Source organism: Gracilinanus agilis, chromosome 3, assembly GCF_016433145.1.
Source record: "Gracilinanus agilis isolate LMUSP501 chromosome 3, AgileGrace, whole genome shotgun sequence".
Taxonomy (NCBI): Eukaryota; Metazoa; Chordata; class Mammalia; order Didelphimorphia; family Didelphidae; genus Gracilinanus; species Gracilinanus agilis.
Window position 1 is genome coordinate 84,161,320 of NC_058132.1, and position 25,523 is coordinate 84,186,842.

Here is a 25,523-nt window from a genome sequence, read left to right on the forward strand (position 1 = left end):
ATGGAATTAAGGTTTCCTATCTGTCTGATATGCCAGACATTAAATGAAGTTATGAAGGAAGGCTATTGAGTTTGTCTCCTCACATGGGTTTGAAGAGTGACATCATAGAAAAGTGGAAAGAACACTGGTTCTAGAATGAAAGGATTTGGGGTCATAATCTCACCTCCAATGCTTACTTCCCTTGGGATTTTAGGCAAGTAAGTCATTTATCTCAAGTTCTCTCATCTGGAAAATAAGAGGATAGAACTAGATAGACTCTGTATTCCTTTTAACTCTAGACTTGTGATCCTATGAATTCAAGGAAACACTGTCTGGGAGTTCTTGCTTATAGCACTTTTAGAATAGCATGGGTTGGAAGAGATGCACAATTCTCTTGCCACAATCCCTAGGGAAATTCTCCCTGGGTAAGGCTTGCAAAGAGGGGTGGTCATTTTCATGTTTGCTATTAATGATAACGGATGCAGATAACTAATGCCAGTGTGGTAGAGTACTAGTCGAATCGCTCCCATTTCAGGGAAACTGATGCTAAGAGGAGCAACATATCTCACTGAAGATCACTCAGAGAATTAGTGGCAGAGCTCAGATTTGTACAGGATTCTTCTGCCTCTGGTTGCAATGTCTTTTCCCTTGCACATTTCCCATATTCCTTTGGTAGGAACAGCCTGCAAATTAACAAACCCACTTAATATGAAATTCAAATCCGCCGTCAGCAGATTAAAAAACTTTTTTTTTCATTCCTTAGTTCATAACAAGATCAATAAGTCTGCCAAATGTTGGGGAAATCAAATTGAAGTCTCTGATGGCTTTTCTTCCTTTAATTAAAGAAAGGAGGCAGGGCCTGTATTCTGGGAGCATGGAAGGCAGTGCCTGTTTTCTTAGTGCCAAAGCTCAAAGATGACTCCTGGATGTCCTTCTGGCATGGGTTGGACTAGGCGAAGGAGTCAAGGGTCCTTGGGAATCTGAAGAGCTCTTTTAAAACTGGGAAAGGAATGCCAGCACTGCCCCCTCCCATGGCCCCATGAGCACTCTACCCCTTATTATATGCGACATGGAAAGAAATCTCTTACTTTTCTGTGCCTCGGGTTTTTCCATTTATGGAATAGCTGGTTCTCTGAAAAGTAACCAATGGAATGGCCAAACATTGAGTCTTCCATTAGTGTCAATGGAGTCCAGTGAAAAGAGCTCTGGGTTGGGATTCAGAATCTCACTTCTGCCACTCAGAACTGAGTCCAAATTCTGCTTCAAGAAGCATTACTTTGCAAAACTGAGGCAAGTCACTTAATCTCTCAGTTTTCTCATCTGTAAAATGGGATTAATAATAATGTCTACTTAGAAAGGTTGTTTTGAGAATCAAATAAGATGACATATATGAAATACTTTTTTGCCAAACTTAAAGAGCTATATAAATGCTAGCTATTAACTATTCATTATTCCAAATCATGACCCATGTGGATTTGGGACCTTTTCTTCATCGTAAAAACAAAGGAATTGGACTAGATGGCATCTGAGGTCTCTTAGAACTTTAAATCTCTGCCTCTACCTTTGTTCCACTCCATCTTATCATCCCACCATGCTCCTGGTGGTTCAGAATCATTCTTCTCCATGAGACTGACCCACAGCTGGTGAATAGGCCCATTGGGTCATGCTATAATGCAAAGAACACTGGGTTTGGAGTCAAAAGGCTTTGGGCACAAATCCACCTGTGCTATTTTCTACCTGTGTGGTATCTTGGGTATATCTCTAGGCTTGGATTTTCTCATTAGTAGAATGATGGTTTGGGACTAGTTGGTCTTTATGATCCCGTCTGATTCTGTAATTCTTTGTTCTTATGGATATCTTTGCCTCTGTTATTGGGAAATACTTCCACTCATGAGCCTGAATCTGGGATCTAGATGTGGTTACCTGCTTAGAAACCCAAAGTAAGACCTCTTACTCCAAGTGACTTCTGGGTAGGGTTCCCTCTAAAGGATTCTGATGTAATTGTATTTCTGAGATTTGTAATAAAGAACAATCATGGGGCCAAACAAACAGATACAAATTACACTAACAAAAGAGAACAAAAATGGGAGAGCCAGGAAAAATAATAAAAACCCTTTCTTGTCCCCTGAAAGGGGAGGGAAAGAGGCAGTCTGCAGTGGCCTCCATTTGGCTTCTGCTGCAGGGAGCCAGGCAGGGCCTTGCTCAGATTTGGCCCCTTGACAAGGATGCCACAGCCATGCTTCAATATCGTTAAATTAGGTTTTATTTGTGCTGCAGAATTAAGTGACTAGGCTCCTGGGTTGGGAGAAGCAGCTGAAATGAATTTTGAGTTTAGAGGTAGCCAGTTGATGGGCTGAGGACATGCTAGCAGATGAGGAAGTATTATTAAAGGAAATTGTATTTTGCACTTTGGGGCCAGCAGTCAGAGCTCGGACAGCGTCCAGCATCTGCGGCAGCAGCGGTGACTGTCGCTTCGGTGACAGCTCTGAGGAGCCCCCATGGTGACCAATCTTGGCAAGCTTCTCCCTAAGTAACTAGTGTGGCCAGGAAGCCACCTAGTTAATGTCTTGGTTGTAGGTCAGCAGCTCAGCAGCTGTCTGGGAGGGCAGTCCAAGCCAGAGGAAGAGTTTCAGGATGTAAATATTGAGGGCCGTGACCAGGCTGAAGATGTGATTCTCTGAGCAAGGGTCCTTTTAAAAAGCCTTAACTATCTCTCTTTACCCCCAAATTTGGAAGATTTGGATGTTTGAGGAAACAACAAATGGTCATCTGATAAGAGGGGGGATTTAATTAACAAGCTAGACCAGAGAACCAATAAGGGAGGCCATAGGAGGATCCCATGAAAGAACCAGAGAGACTGAGTCTGGAAAACAGCTAACTGGGGGATTTGAGACCTAGCCTCAAGATTTTCGAGGTCTAATATGAAAAAGAGATTAGTTTTGTGCTGCTTGGCCAGAGAGGGCAGAACTATGAACTATGTGTGGTTGGTGCTTAATAGGATGACACAATTCTTGACAATTCAAGTCATCCAAAAATATAATGAGCTCCCTCGGGAGGTAGTGAGTTCTCCATCAGCAAAGATCTTCATTTAAAAGTTGGATGAGTCTTTGTTGGGATTGTAGAGTGGAATCTCCTTCAGAGCCAGGTGGCTTCTGAAGTTCCTTCCATCTCAAATCTTATAACTTATAAGTTATTGATTCTGCAAAGGAGAAAAAGGTTGTGGAGGGGACACCTTGCCAGGCTTCCTCTTTCCTTCCTCTAGCGACCTCCCCATTTGTTCAGCAAAGGAATTCAAGTAGCCAGTCCCTCCTAGCTCTAAGATTGCTGTCTCATCTATGATTGGTCAGACAGTCATTAAGCATTTATTATGAGCCTTGAATGGTCAAAAATATTCATCAATCAACCAACAAGTATCTAGTAAGTTCAACTGTATACCTGCAGTTGGGAAGTGAGAAGGGGAGATGATTTGAAAAAAAAAAATCAGTTGTCATTTTTAAAAGCACCTACTATGTGCAATGTGTGTTGCTGGGCACTGGGAATGCAAATATAGTCACAATTCAGCTTCTGTCCTTAAGGAACTTATATTCTGCAATACTACCAAGATAAGTATGTACAAGTTAACTGACATAGGGAGAGAGCAGTGGAAAATAGATCAGGGAAGGCTTCATCAAGGAGGAGTCAGTTGAGCTGAGCTTCAAAGGAAGAGAAAGACTCTGAGAGATAGTGTACATTCTAGATGTGGTGGTGTGGGTGGATGGCACCAAGCCTCCAAAAGCACAGGGATGGGAGGTAGGCTGCCAGTTTGGCCAGAATTTAGGGACTAGGAAGGAGAATACTATAAAATAATCAGTAGAGGTAGGTTGTGTCAACAAAATGCCAAGCTTAAGAGTTTTTAATTTTATCCTGGAGGCTACAGGAGCCACCAAAGGTGAGGCTACAGGAGCCACCAAAGGTGAGGCATGAGGTATATTCACTCCAATTTAACATATCAGTAAAGATGAGACATTGCCTCTTGAAAAGAAAATTAGTCATACAAGGCCAAATCTATGAATGGCATAGACTGTAAGTTCTGTTGAAGGAATACATGAATATATATGAACTTGATAGGATTCTTGGAGGAGGCCAAATGATCCAGGCTTTAATGTCAGATGGAATTTGGGGAAGGTATTATGAATTGTTTGAAGAGGAAAGTAGTGACGGGTAAAATGGAAAGAAATGGGGTGATGGGTAGTTGCAAAGGGCCCTGAGTGGAACTGACCTCTTTCTGTTTTTCCTGTCTTGCTGTTTTAAAATGGGTATCCCTGAATGGAATTTCCTATTATTTATCCTATTTTTTCAACTGGACTCTTTAATAGTGTTTAAAAACATGTAACAGCTGTAGGAGGCTGAGACTGTGAGAGAGCCATCTTTTCCTCCTTTCCCTCGTCTCATTAAGAGTGGCATCTGGGTGGCAGGAGGTGCAAGTGTCCATATCTCTGAAGACCCTTCAAGAGCTACTGCTGCCACCAGCATGAAAATACCAGCCTAGTCCCTATGCTCTAACTAGTGGATGGATAATGTAATAAATAACAGCTGTGTACTGAGTTCTTCCAAGAGTCTAATGACTATCTTATAAATAAGGCTCTACTGGACAGTTTTCAGTGAGGATGAGGCAAGAGCTATTTTGAATGCCTGCCTGGTGGCTTCTGTGGGCCATTCTTCCTTTTCTTTCTCATGGCCACAAGGGATGGCATTTCATCAAGGACAGAAAGCGGTCCCCAGCACTTGTCTATGACTTCAGGGAGGACAGGAAGGGCGATCATCTTCATCTTCAACCTTCTAGCCTCCAAAGTTGCCTGTGTGGTGAGATGAGGGAGGCACAGCCCGCCTTTAAATGTCATTCATAGCACTCCCTGTGGTGGGTACTCTATTCCTGCCATTAGAATTACCTCTGTGAAATAATAGGGGAATTGTCTCCAGAAAGCCTTCTGAACATATAGATGCATTCTTTAAAGGCAGGAGATATCTGTACTGGCCTTAGAATTAGACCTGAGTTCAACTCCCATCTCAGGCATTTTCTTGTTTAGTGACATTTTCCAAGTCTTTCCTTTCTCATCTGTGAAATAAGGCCAATAGTAGCATCCAGCTTAAAGAATTGTCTACAGAATGAAATTAGATGATAGTGATTTTCAAACCTTAAAACATCTCATCAATAAAAGCTATTATTATTTTTATTGATAATAATAACCAAATCTCTCTCCCAGTAGCACAGTAGTTTATCAGATTAGCTAATTGTTATTTCCCAGAGAAAAGACAGTGGGATATAGGATGAGAGAGATGAGGAGGCATGTGCTTAAGCTTGGATGGCCTGATCAGTTTGTTTCTTGGATGCCAAGGACTGGTAATGTACCAATGGAGAAGAAAGAGAGCACAATGAAAGGGCAAGGAGCACACACTTTTCAATTGCCCCTGGAGTAGCCTCTTCTATCCATATCTCCCCTCTTACCTCTAGGTCAGTCAGTCAGTGGCTGCAACAGCTTGTGCTATGGCATTCCTTCCTCCTCCTCCCCACCCCGTGGTCCAACAAAAGTATCCCATCACTCCAGAAACCTAGTGTTCGGAATGTCCACTACTGTACCACAGAGTGCCAACTTTTCCCATAATAAAGTTTCATCTATAGTCCCCTTCAGCATGTATCAGGATCTGCTGCTGCTCAATGGATCACTCAATTCCCTAAAGGAATGCCATGAGGCTACTCTCACTGATTTCACTCCTTGTTGGTGCAAAGAGAGGTCAGTGTATGCTTCCTTGATGTTTCCCCTTGAATCTACAATGACTAATAGAGCCATTTCTCTTGACAGAAGAACATTGCAAAGGTTTTCCTTGAACCTGGTTGACAAGGGAAGAGAAAAATGTTATTTTTACATGTTGAGTGGTGTAGGTTTCAAATATTAGAAATTGGGGGGTTCTTGAATCCATATTTACCAGTAAGGCTTTCTTTGGACAGGAGTATCATGTAAAGGATTTCTCCAAATGTTGCCAGTAAATTGGATATTTTTTTTCCTCTTAAGGACCTAGAACAGTGGTGGCAAACCTTTTATTTATTTTTTTCTTTACTTTTTAAAATTAAGTTCATTTAATTAATTAATTAATTAATTTAGAATATTTTTCCATGGTTACATGATTCATATTCTTTCTCTCCCCTATTCCCTCCCCCCCATAGATGATGAGCAATTCCACTAGGTTTTACATGTATCATTGATCAATACCTATTTCCATATTATTAATATTTGCAATAGAGTGATCATTTAGAGCAGTGATTCCCAAAGTGGGAACTACTACCCCCTGATGGGTGCTGCAGCAATCCAGGGGAACAATAATGGCCACAGGTGCATTTATCTTTCCTATTAATTGCTATTAAAATTTAAAAAAATTAATTTCCAGAGGGCTAAGTAATATTTTTTTCTGGAAAGGGGGCGGTAAGCCAAAAAAGTTTGGGAACCACTGGTTTAGAGTCTACATCCCCAATAATATCCCCATCAAATCATGTGATCAAGCAATTGTTTTTCTTCTGCGTTTCTACTCCCACAGTTCTTTCTCTGGATGTGGATAGTGTTCTTTCTCATAAGTCCCTCAGAAATGTCCTGGAGCAGTGCATTGCTGCTGGTAGAGAAGTCCATTACATTCAATTGTACCACAGTGTATCATTCTCTGTGTACAATGTTCTCCTGGTTCTGCTCCTTTCACTCTGCATCAGTTCCTGGAGGTTGTTCTAGTTCACATGGAATTCTTCCAGTTCATTATTCCTTTGAACACAATAGTATTCCATCACCAGCAGAAACCACAATTTGTTCAACCATCCTCCAATTGAAGGGCATCCTCTCATTTTCCAATTTTTTGCTATCACAAAGAGTGCGACTATAAATATTTTTGTACACATATTTTTCCCAATTTTCTCTTTGGGGGTGGCAAACCTTTTAGAGACCATGTGCTATGCCTGCCCCTGTCTAGAGACCATTTACTGCCCCCCCTTACCTCAGACAGGGGAAGAAGTGCTCCGATTGGGCTGGTGGGCAGAGGGGCAAGTGAAGTGAAAAAATATCATTAAAATGGTGGAGAGGGGGAAGGGGGCAGCTCCCCCGAGTCCCTATGCCTTTCTAGGAATTAACTCTGGCAGGCGAGGGCTTGCATGCCCACAGAGAGGGCTCTGTGGGCACTTTTGGACAATATGCCATCGATTCACCATCATGTAACTAGAATTGTGCTTGAAGTGCTCCTTTCCCAGAGATTTCCTTTGACTTATTGGCTTACCAGATATAGTCAACTCAATTGTTCAATACCAATAGATGGGGATGATCAGGAGGGTTGACTCTCAAACCTAACAGGACAGGGAAAACTTGGTGTCAAAAGTGCATCAGGAGGGCAGCTGGGTAGCTCAGTGGATTGAGAGTCAGGCCTAGAGATGGGAGGTCCTAGGTTCAAACCCGGCCTCAGACACTTTCCAGCTGTGTGACCCTGGGCAAGTCACTTGACCCCCATTGCCCACCCTTACCACTCTTCTACCAAGGAGACAATACACAGAAGTTAAGGGTTTAAATTTTTTTTTAAAAGTGCATCAGAAGGTTAGCAGTTGCAGTATCTCAGTTGAGATATCTTCTCATCTGCTGGTCCTCACCTCTGTTTTGAAGGGTGAGCTTAGCCTATGAGAACCAGTATTAGGGATATCTCTGATGATGGTGATCTGAATCTGACTACTTGTCTTAAGTTATTGCAACAGATGGTGGCTTCTCAGGCATGAGAAGGTGAGTGGCATCAGGACATTCTCTTCTAGAAGAATTTTGGGATCTTGCCCAAATTTTTGACCCTCTCTGTATGTGCCTTACCTGAGATCTGCTTCCTCTGTGATTGATGGAGGGAGATAAGTACAATCTTTGTATTCTAGGGAGGGCAGAGACTCCTGGAAAGGGATTTTATTAGTCTGTGCTTATTTGTGGGCATTAGGAAAGAGCCACGGAACTGTTTTGAGTGGTTCATATTTATAGAGGGTGACAACTATTGAAGAGAACTAGCCTCAAGCTCATTAATGCTATTCTTATAATATTAATAATAATAATAATGATAGCATTTATATAGAGCTCTAGAGTTCACAAAACATTTGTCATATGCTATGTCATTTGATATTTATAGCAACCTTGAGAGGGAGGGACTATTATTATCTCTAATTTACAACTAAAGAATCTAGAACATAAGTGATTTCCTCAAAGTCATATAGCTGAGAGACACAGAGTCGGTGTCTGCATCTGGATTAGAACTCTGGCTTTCCAAGTCAGCACTCAGTCTATAGAACCACTTACTTGCTTCTCATTTGAGTGTGTTTCTAAATCTTCCCTTGTCTTGACATTCATGGATCCACCAGTGGGGAGGAAGATGCTGCCATGAACATTCCAAGTCAAATAGTAACTCGTGCAACTAAGAGAGGATAGTTTTATTTGGCAATTATAATTTGGATTTCTTCCAAATATAATGACTGCCCCTTGCTCACTACCACTGTTAATCTAATGCATTATCCTTTAGACATCATAGAAGCCCAGTATCTCAGGATTGAGATGGACCTCATAGACCTTCGGGAACCTGGCCCAGAATCCTTCCTACAACCTACCTCATTGGTGACCATTAAGCCCTTGATTGAAGACCTCTAATACAGAGGTGAGGGAAGGATGGGGCTCATCACCTCCTGAAGCAGTCCTTTCCACCACTCAACAGTTCTCTTTGTTATGAAGTTTTTACTGATATCAAACAGAAATCAGCCTCTCTGTAGCTTCCCTTTATGGCTCTTAGGCCAAACAGATTAGTTTTAATTCCCTTAACACATGATAGCCCTTCAGATACTTGAAAGCAGCTAACATCCCCCACAATGCTTCTCTCTTCCCATAGTAAAATTCTACTTTTCTCATAGGAAAGTTCCATCTCTATCTTCAGCCTAAACACTCCTGGTTTTTGCATCGTCATGTGGCATGTTTTCTAGACCACTCTCAATTCTGCTCATCTTTCTTTGAATGCTCTCTAGTTTATCAGCATTCTTCACAAATTGTGGCTTTCAGACATGAATGTGATGATCCAGATGTGGTCTGACAAGGGTCAAAGACAATCGAGCCTTCACCTCCTTAGTTCTGTACACTCAGAGGTACCTTGGGATGCAGCCTAAGAACATATAACATTTTAGGCTTTTTTTTGGAGTCACACTGTTAACACATAAAGGTGGTGGACATTCTTAATCTTCTGTCTGTAATCCCTCAATGAACTTTGAATTGCATCATCTCTACGAGCTACTATTCAGCTCTACACTGAGCCTTTAGTCTGCTAAGGAGGTAAGAGAACTAGACTTCGAGTAGGAAGACCTAAATTCAAATCTTGCCTCAGACATTTACTAAGTATTGCCCTAGGCAAGTTATTTAACATCTCAGACTCAGTTTCCTCATCAGTAAAATGGGGTTTAATAATAGCACCCATCTCTCGGGAGCAAACAAGCATGTGTACAGTGCTTTGCAAACCTGAAAGTGCTAAATATATGCTAGTTATTGTTATTGTCAGAAAAGGGCTGTAACTAATTGAACAGCAAACAAGTCCAAGCTCTGAAGGAATATCAGAGGTTTTCCCCATAGGGGAAAGACTTTAAGCATGGTGTGATGGAAAGGGGACTTTCCAAGTGTTTGAAGTAAGATTCAAATCCAAGTCTTCTAAGACCTACACTCTGTCAACCAGATCTCTCTGCCTTTCAGAGGGAACCAAGTTAAAAAAAAAACAGAGAAGAAGGTTTCTGACCAGAAAATGCTGAGAAAAGGGGTTATCAGACATTCTCTTACTTCTAGACTCCCAGGGTCATGGTTTTACAGCCTTAAAGGGCCCAAGACCTTTCCAGTGGGCTCAGGAGACCTGAATTTTAATTATGATTCTGCTACTAACCTTCTGTGACCTTGAGCAGATCCCTTCCCCTTTTGGGGCCTCTGGTTCCCCATCTGTAAAATGAGGGCTCAAACACTAAGGTCTCTAAGGCCTTTCCAATTCTGGCATTCTGTGACTCTGTGCCAGCTGCCATAGAATAAGGCTTACTGACAGGAATAGAGAGCAAAGCAGAATTACTCCCAGAGTTCCATGGTCCCAATCCATGCTACAGAATGTGTATTAGCTGAGCAGAGGCAATAAAGAAAGGGGATGGGGGAAGCTAAATCTCTCTGCTTAGTCTCCTGGAGGTAGCAGTGCTCCCTGTGTGGGGCACCCACCTCCACCCCTGAGGACTTTGATTTTCTCCTGTGGGTTTACCCAGCAATGGTATCTGCAACCAGCTACACCCCATTTTTCCCTGCCTGGCAGTGCATTTGCAATCCATTTGTCATCACCCTTAGCCGCCAGCAGCAGCATTTATGACGCTGACAGGGGCACAGGGGAATGGCTAAGACGCTAGGAGAATGCTAACACTCTGGCACCTCTCCAAGATGCAGCCCCTGTGCTGCCTACAGAAAGGACCCAGAAGCATTCTTAGGAGATGGGACCTGGGGATGGACCTGCTGTATCTGGGCAGAACTGGGACTGAACACCAGCAGCTTTCTTTTTGTTAGTCAGATTCTTGAGCCTGGCTGCATCTATTCTAGGGAAAACCATAGGAAAAATCATCAATGGGCTGTTGTCAGGACCGCTTGACGAAGGTTGTGGTCTGTCTGTTGGCTTTACCAAGATCAGCTCTGATTGCCCCAACCTGGGATAGGGAACCTTGCAAAGCACCACAAAATACCAGAGCTGAACTATTTATGCTTTCCTAGGGGGCAAGAATTGCATTATTTTCTAGGACTTGTTTGATGAGCTGGTCCCTCCTAGAAGGGCATGACTACTACGGGGAAGATCATCCTTTTTGGTCTTGAGTATGAGGCCGTTTCTGCCCTTTTTTGGTTTGTTTGTTTGCAGGAATAGCCTCCATCTAAGCTTTCAGCTGGTCCCACCATCATGGCCTTGGATGGTCTATAATGGATAACCCAGTCCCTCCAATAATCCTCACACTTCCTTCAGTGATTTCTGTGGTGTAGTGGTTCCCACCATGGTAGAGCCAGGGCCCATGACCAAGAATCTTCCATGGTTTGGCTTAGGATAATGGCAGGTGGGTCTGCCCACACCAAGTGCAATATACAGAAGTGGTTTCATACTTCATTGTGGCCCATTAACTGGCAGTAGGTAACCAGAAGATAGAATCTGAAAGTAGACTGTGCCCATTAATAGGAAGTGCAAATCAGTAATATGGCAGTGTTAGGGTCAAAGAGGAAAAATAGGTAAACAGAGTCTAAAATTAAAAAAGGGTTCAAGAATCCTTCATTCAAAAATATTCTTTCAGGATTATAATTATTATAATATATGTAATTGTTTATTATTATCTAGTATAAAGGATTATTATTATCTTTTTTCCTTATCTTTCAGGAAATTGTCCTTGTCCAAACCTAGAATCACAGAATTTCAGAATTAAAGGAACTGCAGAGAGCTTCTACTTCAACCCCTATATTAACAGTCTTTCCTCTCTAATACCCCAAATAAGTGGTGACACTGCTTTAAGACCTTAAGGAAAGGGCAAAATACATCCTTTTGAGGCAGCATATTCCACTCCGGGACAATTTTAATTGTTAGGAAGTTATAAAGCCTAAATCTGCACTTCTGTAAGTTTCACTCAGGTTTTTGTTTTGTTTTGTTTTGTTTTGTTTTCTAGATCTGCCCAAATGAAGAAGGGCAGGAAAAATCCAATCACTCTTTTATACTATGGTCATTTAGTATAGGGCAGGGGTCAAAGCACTGGGCTTAGAGTCAGGAAGACCTGAGTTCAAATATTACTTCAGGTACTTACTAGCTAGGAAACTAAGACAAGTCACTTAATCTCTGTTTTTTTTCAACTGTAAAATGGGAATCATAATAGCTTCTATCTCCTAGATTTGTGAATCTCAAATGAGATAATATTTGTAAAATGTAAAATTATCACAATGCATGGTACATAGTAGGCACTTAATAAATAGTTATTTTTTCCCCTTCTTTCCTTTCTTCCTGCTTTTAAAATACCAGAAGGAAGGTGTTACATCTCATTTTTGCTCAAGCTTTCTTTCCCTTCTCTGGATGAAATCTCTCCAGTTACTCTGATTGGTATATTCATATGGCCTGAGCTCTAGTCCTCCTGTCATTCTTGGGTTTCTTTCCTTCTCTTCTGAGTGTATTCTATTATGTCAATGCCCTTCTAAAATGTGGTTTCTAGAACTGAACACAATACAGTGATCCCTAACCTATCGCAAGAGTTATGTTTCAGAGACCCCCACCGTAGTTGAAAATCCGCAAAGTAGTGGCGTACTACATTTCCATTGTATACAGTACAGTATTTATCCAGAAAATTCCTGCGATATAGCAAAAGCTCCACAATACAGAATTATATGTATACATATATATACATATATTTAAATTATATTTAATATATTAAAATTTAAATATATTTAAATATATTTAATATATTAAAATTTAATATATTAAAAATAAATATATGTTTAAATTATATATATATTTAAAAACCTGCAATACAGTAAAACTGCCATAAATGAATCAAAATATAGTAAGGGATGACTGTATTCTAGTCATCTGACCAGGGAAGAAGACAATGAGGTTATCCCTTCTGTGGTCTTAGACTCCCTGCTTTTCTTAATGCATCTTAAGATAATGTTAGTTTTGTGAATCATCAACACCCTGGACTCCTATATTAAGATTATATGATAGCCACCTAAATCTCCCAGATTTTGTCCTTATGAAATTTTGCCTAGTAATGCCTTTCCCATTTTTTACCATGACGTTGATTTTTTGAACCCAAATAAACAACTTGACATTCATCTTTCCTAAATTTGACTCATTCTTTACACACAGCAGGATATTTTTGAATCCTAACTCTACCATGTAATGGGTTGGGTTCTAGCTCTGCACTATCTACAAAGCTAATAAAACATTCTGTCTATACCTTTCCTCTAGCCTCGAGTGAAAACAATGAACATCACAGGTACATGCCTAGATGAATTCACTAGAGATCACCTTTTATGTTGGTCCTGGTTCATGAGTGACTTAAATGTTGAACTCAGTCATTCCATTCAAATCTATTTAATCTGAATCTTTTTTTTTTAACTCTCTTGTTATCTACTTCATCCTTACAGCTTGCCTGCAAGGATAGCATGAGAGATTTTGCCGAGTGTTTTACAGAAAGTCAGGAATACTATTTCATTGGCATTCCCCTGATCTAGTAGTCTGGGTAACCCTGCCAAAAAAAAAGAAAATGAAATTAATCTGACTTGTTCTTGATGAAGCCAAGCTGGCTTTTAGTGATCACCAATTCCCTTTTAAAATGCCCACAAACCAGGTCTTTAATAATGCATTATATAGACTTTTTCTAGGAATTGAAGTCAAATTTACCCCAGCTTAGAGCTTGCAGAATTTACTTACTCTTCTTTACTGAAAATGGAGGCATTTGCTTTTTTTCCTAGTTCCCCAAGCCCTTCTCTCATTTTCCATGATTTTTCAAAGACTACTGATTCAGCAGGTCCATTTTCTAGTTCTTTCCTTACACTGGGATATAATTCATATAGTCATCATGACTTGCACTTTTTGAAGGGTAACTTGGTTCTCTTATTCTCTCTTTATCTATTTTAGGCTTAATAAGTGACCTCAGATACTTACTAGCTGTGTGACGCGGGCAAGTAACAGCCTCAGTTTGCCTCGGTTTCTTTATTTGTAAAATGAGGATAATAATAGTATCTACCTCCCAGGGTTGTTGTGAGGATCACATGAAATATTATTGTGTAGAACAGTGCCTGCCAGGTGGTGGGTGTCATAGAAATGTTATCTATTATTATTAGGATTGATAATATCCAACATTTACATAGTATTTTAAGGGTTACAAAGCACTATGCATATATTATCCCATTTGATTATCATAACAACCATTTTAGGTAAATGCTATTATTATTCCCATTTTACACATGAAGAAACTGAGATTGAGATGTTAAATGACTTGAGCAGGATCATACCTTTTGTTTGAGGTAAGATTCAAATTCAACTTTTCCTGCTTCCAAGTCTGGTGCTCTAGTATAGCCTTTAACTGATGGTCTTATGATGCTACTTATTCTTCTGATAGACTCTTTGAAATATACTTTAGGGAGAGCTAGGTGGCTTAGTAGAGAGTCAGACCTGGAGACAGAAGGTCTTGGATTCAAGTTTGACCTCAGACATTTTCTAGCTTTGTATCTCTGGACAAGTCACTTAACCCCAGCTGCCTAGCCCTTACTGCTCCTCTGCCTTGGAACTGATACTTGTATTGATTCTAAGACAAAATTAAGAGTTTAAAAAACAAAAAGAAATACAGTCTAGGATATACATCAGACTATGACCAACTTTTCATTTCTTCTGTGTTATGAATTTTAAGAAGGATTTGCCATATCCTTCCAAGCATCCCAGTATTTCTGTTGGCAACAGATTCCTCTTTTTGGGTCAAAATCAGTCCCAGAATAGCAATTTCTCTTGCTGCTTCCTCTACTTTTTCAATAATGAAATGATCATGTCAAGACATTCCAGAAATTTATTAGTTTCTCTGCTCTTTAGCATAAGTAAGTCAATCCAATGAACAGATAATTGAATCTCCCATCACTCCTATATCATGCCTTCCTGACGGTTGTTGAAATTTTTCTTGAACTTCTCTGTTTCCTCCTTCCGTCCAAGTGGTCCCTAATATACTCCCATGAGAACACTTGCTTCTCTATCTCTTGCTGTTGTTCCTTAACCAAACACTTTCTAGCCTTCCAGTGGCTTCATTTCCTCACATGCATATATCTCCTTAATATATAATGCTACTCCATCACTCCTTTTATCTATTTTGTTCCTTGTGAATAAAGCATAAGCTTCCACAGCCATATTCTAGTCACAAGTCCCATTCTATAAAGTCTCAGTGGTAGCTCTGAAGTCAAATTTGCCTCCTCGCATTAAGATCTCTAGCTCAGTCCTGTTTATTACCAATGCTTCATGCAATTGTGCATAGCCATCTGAGGCTGTGAGTTTATTGCTGTCTTACTTCTTGGATGTTATCTCTTTTGAATTACTGGCCCTTTATACAGATATTCTTCTTCCTGTGTTACATATGCTATTTTCTGTGGTTTCTGGCTTGGCAGATATATGTAGAATGATTTCTCTCTCTCCTCCATTTTCAGTTGAAGCCTTTCAAGTATATGTGTGTATACATCCGTATCTATCCATCTGTTCATCTATCTATCCACTCATCCATCTATCTATCTATCTATCTATCTATCTATCTATCTATCTATCTATCCATCTATCCATCTATGTATCCATCTATCTATCTATACTTACATACAGTAAACAACATATACTTACAAAAGTAATCACACATCTTTACATATAGTGAACACACATACATATATTTATATACAGTAAAAAACACATATACACATATTAGGTACTTTTCTACTCCTGCCAAGAGCCCATCAGTTTTTTATTTTGTGCTGTAGTTCAGAAATACAAATTCAATTCCTAAACACCTTCTTTTTCAATTCTTTACTTCCCCAACATGCCTGAACCTGAGATAATTTACCTAGGTGACTACTACAGCTGTTCCTACTCTCCTGCTACTCTCCTATACTTCTCTTGTCTAACCTCAGGGTAGCTAGGTGGCTCAGTGGATTTAGAGCCAGGTCTGGAGGTCCCAAGTTCAGCTCTTTTTATTTTTTAAGGCCTAATGAATTCCCTCCCTCTCTTTCCCTCCCTTTTTTGAACTCCCCACTCCCCTGCTCCCCCTTGTTTATCTCTTCTGATTTTCTCTGTTGGGTTAGATAGAATTCTATATCCCAAAGGATATAGCTACTCTTCCCTCTCAGGATTAATTCTGCTGAGAGTAAGGTTTAAGTATTACCTATTACCATGCTCTTCCTCTCCTTCTTATAATAGTATTCTTCCCCTCCCCTTCCCATGCTCTCTTTGTGTGGTATAGAATATCCTATTTTTCTTATTCATTCAAGTTTCTCTTGGTGCCATCTACTATGTCCCCTTCCCCCCCCCCCCCGTATCATCTTAGACCATTTAGTACTCCAACCTCTCCCTGTGAATAATTCTTCTAATTATTATAAGAGTGAATACAATTTTTGAAAATTACACATAACATTTCTCCATATAGGAATACAAATAATTTGACCTTATTGAAGCCCTTAAAGAAGCAAATTTACAAATAAGAGTTTTCTTTCTTTCCCCTCTGTTTCTTATTTACCTTTTCATGTTTCTTTTGATTTTTGTGGTTGGATATCAAACTTTCCATTTAATTCTGGTCTCTTCTTTACAAATATTTGGAAATCTTCTATCTTGTTGAATGCCCATACTTTCCCCTGGAAGTATATACTCAGTTTTGATGGATAGGTGATCCTTGGTTGTAGACCCAATTCTCTTGCCTCTCTGAAAATCATATTCCAAGCCTTGCAGTCTTTTAGTGTGGAGGCTGCCAGATCCTGTGTGATCCTTATTGGTGTTCCTTGATATCTAAATTGTCTCTTTCTGTCTTCTTGTAATATTTTTTTCCTTAACTTGGAAACTCTTGAATTTGGCAATTATATTCCTGGGGGTTGACTTTTGAGGGTTTAGTGTAGAGGGTGATCTATGGATCCTTTCAATGTCTATTTTGCCCTCTTGTTGAAGAACATCAGGGAAGTTTTCTTGGATAATTTCTTGTAGTATGGTGTCCAGATTTCTATTAATTTCTGATTTTTCAGGAAGACCAATGATTCTCAAATTGTCACTTCTAGACCTGTTTTCTTGATCTTTCATCCTGTCATTGAGATATTTCATGTTTCCTTCTATTTTGTCATTCTTTTGACTTTGATTTATTAGTTCTTGCTCTCTAATGAGATCATCAGCTTCTACTTGCCCAATTCTGGTCTTTAGAGACTGGTTTTCTACTATAATTTTTTGATTTTCCGTTTCGGTTTGGTCTATCCTATTTTCCAGCTGCTTAATTTTGGTCTCCAAATTGCTTATCAATCCTTTTGATTTGAGGGCATCTTTCTCCAGTTGGGAGTTTCTGTCTTTTAAACTGTTAATTTCCTTTTGAGCTATTTCCCACTTTTCTTGCTAGATCTCTTCCATCTTTATCATGATCTCAGATTTGAACTCTTCAAGAGCTTGTGACCAATTTTCATTTTTTTTGGGAACGTTTGGATGTGATTACTTGTTTGTCCTCTTCTGCTCTCTGCTCTGTTGTCTGGATTTTTTTCCTGTAAAAGTTATCAAGTGTTAATGCTTTCTTCTTGTTCTTTCTCTTGGGTAGTTCTTGCACATTGCTTGCTTGCCATTATTATTATGCTGTTTTTCTTTCTCAGTCAGAAGCCTGGGTAAGGCAGGCAAGCTCTCTGTCTATAGAGCTGTGGAGCAGTTTTTGCCTGAGTCACAGCACAGTGCTGTCCCTCTCAGTTTTATCCTCTTGCCCAAGGTCTGAGCTCTTTAGGCTCCTGGGGTCTCAAGTCTAGCTGTTCTCAGGGTAAAGCCTTCTGGTGGTCCCCTTGTTTGCTCCTTTGTCTAAGGCTCCTTTAAGAGTCTCAGCGTGCTGCTTCCACAGTCTGGCACCCCTCCACCCTAGGTCTGAGCCCAAGGTCTGTGCTCAAGGTCCACACTCAAAGTCCGTACTCTTTAGCCTCTTGGGGTCTTAAGTCTTGCTGCTCTCAGGAGCAAGTCCCTGATGGTCCCAGGTAGCTGCCAAGAACTTAGTGAATGCCCCAAGCTTGCTCTAACTCTTGTGTGCTGGCTTCGGCACTGAAGGTGGTGTATGTGTGTGTGTGTGTGTGTGTGTGTGTGTGATCAGCTTGCATTTTAGTGAGAGCTATTTCACCCCCTTATAGCATGGAAATGCCTAGATCCCATGTACCTTCAATGCTGTGCCCTATTGTGGGGTCCCTTCATTCATCTGGATTTGATTTTTGTGTCCTTTTGAGGTATCATGTGTAGGTTGGTTAGGAGAGATCAAGCATCCTGCTTCTATTCTGCAGCCATCTTAACCTGGAAGTGGAGGTCCCAGGTTCAAATTTGACCTCAGATACTTCCTAACTGTGTGACCCTGAGCAAGTCACTTAACTCCAATTGCCTAGCCTCTACTGTTCTTCTGTTTTAGAACCAATACTTAGTATTGATTCTAAGTCGAAGGTAAGGATATAAAGAACATTTTTTAAAAGAGGAAAGCCTCTACTTCCTCACCCCCTTCAGCTCCTGGTAATTTGATTTCTCTGCTCACTGACCGTATTGGAACTCTACTGTTTAAGGTCACCAATGTCTTCTTTCCTGTAAAATCCACTGACCTTTTTTAGTATTCTTTTTTGACTTCTCCAAAGAATTCAGCACTCTTGACTAGTCCCCCCTTCTTGAGATTTCCTTCCTTGATTTGATATTTTTGAGTTGTTTATGTCTTCTTCCAAAAACTATTTTGTATTTATTTCCTACTAGTCTTTCTATGGTTATATATGCACATATTGTGTCACCTAGTCAAATTTAAACTCCTCAAGGGCAGAGACTGGTTCTCTCTTCCTCTTACAGACCCAGTACTTACTGTTCATCCTTATACATCATAGGGCCTTAATAAACGGCTCACTGGATAGAAAGCCAGACCTGGAGATGAGAGGTCCTGAGTTCAAATTTGATCTCAGACACTTCCTACATGTGTGACCCTGGATAAGTCACTTGACCACCATTACCTAATCCTTATTGTTCTTCTGCCCTGGAACAAATAAGCAATATTGATTCTAAGATAGAAGGTAAGAGCTTTGATTGATTGATTGCTCTCCTCTGGTTTTCCTCCTATGTCTCTCTCCCTACTCATTTTCTTTCACCAGCTCTTGTTTGTATTCCTTTAATATAGAAATTCGTCACAGTTTTGCCCTCAGCCTTCTGCCTTCATCTCTCTATTCCTTCTCTCTTGATGTCTTATTCTTTTCTATAGCTTCAATTATTTTGTCTAAGTAGACTCCCAAATATGTATGTCCAGATGAGACCTCTCTTTGGAACTTCAGGTTTGCATTTCTTACTGGCTACGGAATATCTCTGCTTGAATACCCTTACCTCAAAGTCTTTGGATTCAAAACCGAACCCATCAACTTGAAACTCTTCTTCCTGACCTGTAGTCTCTGGTAAGGGTGGAGAGAGTGGAGACAGAAAGAATAGATGAAGGCGAGAGATATGGTGGAGAGATAACTAACTAGTCAAACAGGCTCCCAACTTTAAAGCTACTTTTGACTTCTCATCCCTCTCAACCCCACATGGCCAATCAGCTATCACTGGCAATCATTTCTCTCCAATATCTCTCATATTCATTCTTTCTTTCTATTTCTACTCTCACCACCCTACTATAGATACTTATTACCTCTTACTTGGATTGTTATAGTAGTTTTTAAACTTTTATCCTTGCCCAACCTAGACTACACATTGATGGGAATTAATCTTCTCAATGTATAGCTGCTCACAAACTTTAACAAACTGCTCCCCCATTTGGTCTATAAAATAAAGTTCAATCTCCTTATCCTTCATTATCTGGCTCAAAGCAGCAGCATCTCATATTCTGCCTCCACATTTATCATATGCTTCTGCCAAAATGAGCTACTTGTCTATTCCCCAAATATACCCAACTCTTTCCTGTCCCTGTACCTCATCTGCCAGCAATATCTCCCCTGTTGAAATCCTGTCCATCCTCCAAAACTTGAGGCAAATTTTATCTCTGTAATGAAGCCTTGCTTGACTCAGCAACTGGGAGTGATCACTGTTTTATCTGATATTCCAAGCCAGAAGTCATCTCACCCTCCTCAGATCTCCCTGTGTTTTGTATTGACTTCTCCTTTATGTATTTATTTTAAACTTTTACCTTCTGACTTGGAATCAGTACTGAGTGATAAGGGTTAGGCAGTGGGGGTTAAGTGACTTGCCCAGAGTCACACAGCTAGGAAGTTTCTGAGATCAGATTTCAACCCAGGACCTCCATTCTCTAGGCCTGGCTTTCTTTCCACTGAGCTACCTAGCTGCCCCCTTCTTTTTTGAATGAATTAACAACATTTATTGGGGACTTACCATGTGGAAAGCTAGAGATACAAATAGAAAAATAAAAGTGCCTGATCTCAAGAAACTCACATTCTAAAAGGGGGAAAATGATACAGAAGGTTTCAGCTGCAAGGCAGATGGAAAGGCCCCATGGATCTTAGGATGCAGTGATATACCGGGAGATGGGAGATTCTAGCTCATTTTCCTTAATTCCATTTCCATGAACAAAACCTTAACCATTTTTCATGTTGAACCTTTCCTCACACAGGAGGTAATTAATATTTTTTAAAATAACATTCTTTTTTGTACATGTCATCACTAGACTATAAACCTTATTCATCTTTGCCTCCTCCCTAAGCACCAAGTGGACCACATTCACTTTACATACACAGCAGTGTTTGGTTTGTAGAAGAAACCCTCAATTAGCAACAGTCCATGAACACAGGTTCCCAGTCATCTGGGATTTCTTTTTTGCAGCCTACTGTAGGAAAAGAGAGAGATTGTCCCCAGAAAACAAAGTGGTGTCAGGAATTTGTTATAATTCAAGATTTCAAAGGATCTTTGTTCTCACTGATGCAGGAGTTCTTCCCAGTAGTGCAATGTCAACCAAACCATGTTTTCATATCCCATAGGACTTTCACTCATGCCCTCAGAACTCCTCTATGGGGGGAAGGGATGAAGGAGGCATTTCTCTAGACCACTTGATCTTCTATTAGTACCAATTTGGAACATAGATTATCCATTTGATTTTTCTTACCCTGGCTATGTGACCAACCCATCTCTTTTTTTTTAGCCATTCAGCTCTTTAATGATCTCTTCTACAGTGCTTCTGATGGATATGCATTCATTGGTAAAAGAACAAAGCCTACCTGTGCCCAATATATATGCCCTATGGATGGCCCACTGTTGTAAATCTTCAGAAAATTTTTGGAGACAAATCCTAGCATGTTACCTGAAATTGAGAGAGGCTCTCACTTTCCCAGTATCACAGGACTGGTAAATGCTAGAACTGGGATTTGAACACAAGTCTTCCTGATTCCAAATCCAAAACCATACCCCTTTTGCCAAATCACTTCTATATGCCTAATCATTTTTTTTAATTTCTCTTTTCCTAGGCCAGAACTGCACATTCAATTTGCAAGGTCCCAATGGAACAGTCGAGAGCCCCGGATTCCCGTATGGCTATCCCAACTATGCCAACTGCACGTGGATCATCACAGCTGAGGAACAGAACAGGATACAGCTCGTGTTCCACTCCTTTGCACTGGAAGAGGACTTTGATGTATTGTCGGTGTTTGATGGAGTACCAGAGCAGGGGAATCTTCGAACAAGGTACCGACCTTTGCATAAAGAAATTGGTGCTGCCGATGTACCGTCTGCGCTCTGCGCAGTGATGAACCACCTGGGTGAAAGGTTTATGATGTAATAAACAAAGAATGGGTTTGGAGGGGGGCTTGTAAAGGACACTTTCTTTCCATTCTTCTGGCCTCATGGAGTTCCTAAATATTTCCTCTTGCTCAGAAGGACTCGGCAGATGGGATTTATGAGTTGGGCACTTGGGAAGATTAATTGGGATGTAGAAGTGTGTGTGTGTGTGTATCATTTATATGTGGGTATATATATAACACTTGAAATGTTTGTACATGAATATAAATACATTATGTATGTATATACGTTAACTTATTGGGCTGATGTAGATAGATAGATAGATGCAAAGATATGTATGCACCCATCAGTGTTGAATGGTCAGTAATTTTGTATGTGTCCTCCTACCAATGTAAATTCCTTGCCCTCATTCAGTTTTTTGACAGTTACTGTCAGGGCATCATCCTGCAGCCAACTTGATGATGAGCCATTTTGCCCTTAATTAGACTCATCCTCACACACCAAACATATCAGATCTGTTTCTAGTCCTGTACTTTAAGTCTTTTTCAGATTTGTACAATTTGCCTGAACTTATATATTGCTAGACATCATCTATGATAGCCCCAAGGTCACCTGTAGCTTCAAATGAAGCATACAACCAACAGACATTTATTAAGTACCCGCTACGTGCCCCAATATCCTCCTCATGCACTCTGAGGACCAAACAAATTGATTCTCTTACTATTTGTAATATATGGTGCTCCATTTCCCCTCATGCCCAGGCACTGTCTTTATTCCATGCTTGTTATATGCTCCTTTCTCACATTTACTTTTTAGAATCCCTAGATTCCCCAAGACTAAACTTAAGTGCCACCTTGTGCCCAAAGCCTTTCTTGCTAGTGCCCTCCACCTCCCAAAATCACATTGTGTCTATTTTATATGTAAATGTTGTCTCCCCAATAATATTTGAGCATCAGAAGATATCAGCAGAGGAAACAAACACACATAAACATCTCTTCTTCTCAAATGCAGTATCCTCTATTTTCTAGTGAAGATCACTCAGAGGGGTGTAAGGGGAGGGCTAAAATGAGGGTGATCCTTTAACTGCAAAGTTCCAAGCCAACATGATTCAAGAGAAATGACCAGGGATAGAAGGAGTGCTCTCCTTGAGAAGCATATTAAGCACAATGAGAATGAACATTCCAGGCCAGATGCCTGCTTTGGGGGAAACCTTTTCTGGGGTAAAATTGAAACACCTTTAAAACCAAGAGTTCTGACCTGAAACAACTCTTGTTACAAAATCCGTTTAACCTAGACTCACTTTCTGTCAAGGAATGACTCAGAAGCTCAGGCTTCTAATGGTCTCTTTTACAAACAGGTCCTACAATAGCTCAGAGGCTACATGCATCTCTCTCTCTCTCTCTCTCTCTCTCTCTCTCTCTCTCTCTCTCTCTCTCTCTTCCTTCCTTCCTTCCTCCTTTTCTTCCTTCCTTCCTTCCTTCCTTCCTTCCTTCCTTCCTTCCTTCCTTCCTTCCTTCCTTCCTTCCTTCCTTCCTTCCTTTCTTTTGTTCGAATCTTACCTGAGATATATTTTAGCTGTATGATCCTGGGCAATTCACTAAACCCATCTTAGCCTCAGTTGCCTCAACTGTAAAATGAGAACAACAGTAGTATCTACCGCAAAGGGTTTTGAGGATCAAATGAAATAATATGTATAATAAACCTGTTTGCATACTTCAAAGATCTATAAAAATGTTATTAACTAGTAACCTGGATGCTTCTACTGCTAGTTCCTTCGCTCTAATTTTACTTTCCATTTATACTTGTATACATCTTGTATGTTCAATATTATTTCATTACTGATTCATACATTTGAATGGGAGCTCCTTGAAAGCAGAGCTAGCTAGCTTTTCTTTTTTCTTTCTTTTTAAAACCCTTACCTTCTGTCTTAGTATCATTTCTAAGTCAGAAAAGTGCTAAGGACTAGGAAATTGGAATTAAGTGACTTGTCCAGGGTCACATAGCTAAGAAGTGTCTGTTTTGAACCCAGGTCCTTCCAACTCTAGGTCTGGCACTCTATCCACTGTGTTATCTAGCTGCCCTGATAGATATCTGGCATTTAGCAGTGTCTGGCATATAGTAAGTACTAAATAAATGTTTGTTGACTGACTGATTTAGCTGTAGTGCCTAAATGATTCTTGTCCTGTCCTTGATGAAGCCAGCTCTTATTTCACTGTTTTTGACTATCAGTTCCCTTGTTTGTGATATATGTATATATGTACGTATACATATATGTGGTATGTGTGTGTATTCATGTACAGACACTTAATGCTGCTTGTGTAAGTTGCATTGAGTAGGACATGGGTCAATGGTAGAATGGAAGTTCTTTGAAACCTGTGATTGTTTCCATTCATTTCTTTGTATCCCCAGTGCCTAAAATAGTATCTATCACATAGTAGACACTTAAAAGCTTATTGATTGGAACTGTATTGAACCTCTTGTTCCTTGTTGGGGATCCGCAGTAGAGACAGAGAATGCTATAGAAAGAGCAATGGTGTTGCTGTCAGAAGATGTAGGTTGGAATCCTGATTCTATGAATTCTCAACACCTGTGTGACATGAGGCAAAAGAGTTTCCTTCTTTGGGTCTTAGTTTCTTCCTCTGCAAAATGAGGGTGTTGGATTTGATTATTTCTAAATTCCCTTCCAATTCCAAATCCTATGATATTGTCTACACAGAGTTCAATCTGGTGATTATCTGGAGCCCTTTTTGTTGGTTGGGGAGAGAGGGTATTGATAACTTGATAGCCTTGGATGGGGCTCAAGGTGGACTTGTCTTTTACCAGACCCCCTCATTAGTATAGTGCATTTCAATGCCTTCTGTTGACATCCAAGTGTTCTGTTATTGTCCTGTGGGACTCCCTAGGCCAGTGATGGGCAAACTTTTTAAAGAGGGGGCCAAAGAAAAGGAAATGCTCATCTGTCAGTCTGTTTCTAAGGCAACTCTTTCGAAGATTCATTGTATTGTATCCTACTCATTGTATTCGTCAGATTAGGAATAATGTCACTCCTAGGAATAGACCATTTCAGCCCCCCCCCCCCCACATCTGGCCTGCTGGCCGTAGTTTTCCCATCACTGCCCTAGGCAAGTCCATTTTTCAGTTTTCCCCTCAAATCTGACTGTCTCAGACTGTCACCTGGAAATTCAGAGCAGTGACTGGGAGTATGGAGCCTGAAAGAGTACATTGCTGCTCACCTGAGTCCCTGCAGAGATGAGATGGTTGGTACAGAAGGGAGAAGTGATAAGAGGAATGCCAGCCAAGGAACGGGGAATGTAGACACAAGTATTCATTGTCAAAGGAGAACCTTTGCCAAGAAAAGGCTGCCTGGCCGGAGCACCACTATGGGGACAAGCAGCCATTGAATGGAGGCTCTTATAGCCAAAGCCCACTGGCCCTGAAGCCAAATGAACCTTTGTCAAACCATCTATATCTTTATCGATATCTATCCATATCAAACCTCCTCCTCCAAACTCATTGCTCATCATTTCTTAATCCCTTTGCTGCTTTCCTCATAACCTGGCGCTCTCTATGGACCCAGAGAGAAGCCAAGACTTCAGCCACTCTGAATGGGCATGGGCCAACACCAGAGAAAGCCAGAGCCAACCATCAAATAGCAGATAATAAGAGAAAGTCTTCTGAGTCGGATCCAAGGACATTCCTCTAAAGAAACAGTAGCACTGGCTGTGGTGACCCATGCCTAGAATCCCTGATCCCGGGGAGGCCAAATTATTGAGTTGGGAATTCTGAGCTACAGTGTGGTTAAAGTGCATTGGGTGCCTGCACTCAGTCTAGTACCAATATGGTGACTTCTAGGGCCAGGGGGCCACCAGGCTGCTTAAGGAGGAGCAAAACAGCCCAGAGTAGAACTGGAGTAGATAACTGCTTTGGGACTAGTCAGCAGTGAAGTCAGACCCATGAGAGGCTGCTGCATTTTCAGCTAGAGAGAGAGAGAGAGAGAGAGAGAGAGAGAGAGAGAGAGAGAGAAGAGAAGAGAAGAGAAGAGAAGAGAAGAGAAG

The 25,523-nt window shown here is 40.6% G+C and overlaps 1 protein-coding gene across 1 annotated transcript in view; it reads left to right on the top strand.

The window, feature by feature from the left end:
• Positions 1-2,340: 2,340 nt before the first annotated feature.
• CSMD2 (CUB and Sushi multiple domains 2) overlaps positions 2,341-25,523 on the top strand; it is a 1,000,214-nt gene continuing 977,031 nt past the window's right edge. Inside the window, exons 1-2 of the mRNA XM_044668787.1 lie at positions 2,341-2,455; positions 21,198-21,414. Coding sequence (XP_044524722.1) covers positions 2,341-2,455; positions 21,198-21,414 — 332 coding nt within the window. The remainder of the gene's footprint in view (positions 2,456-21,197; positions 21,415-25,523) is intronic.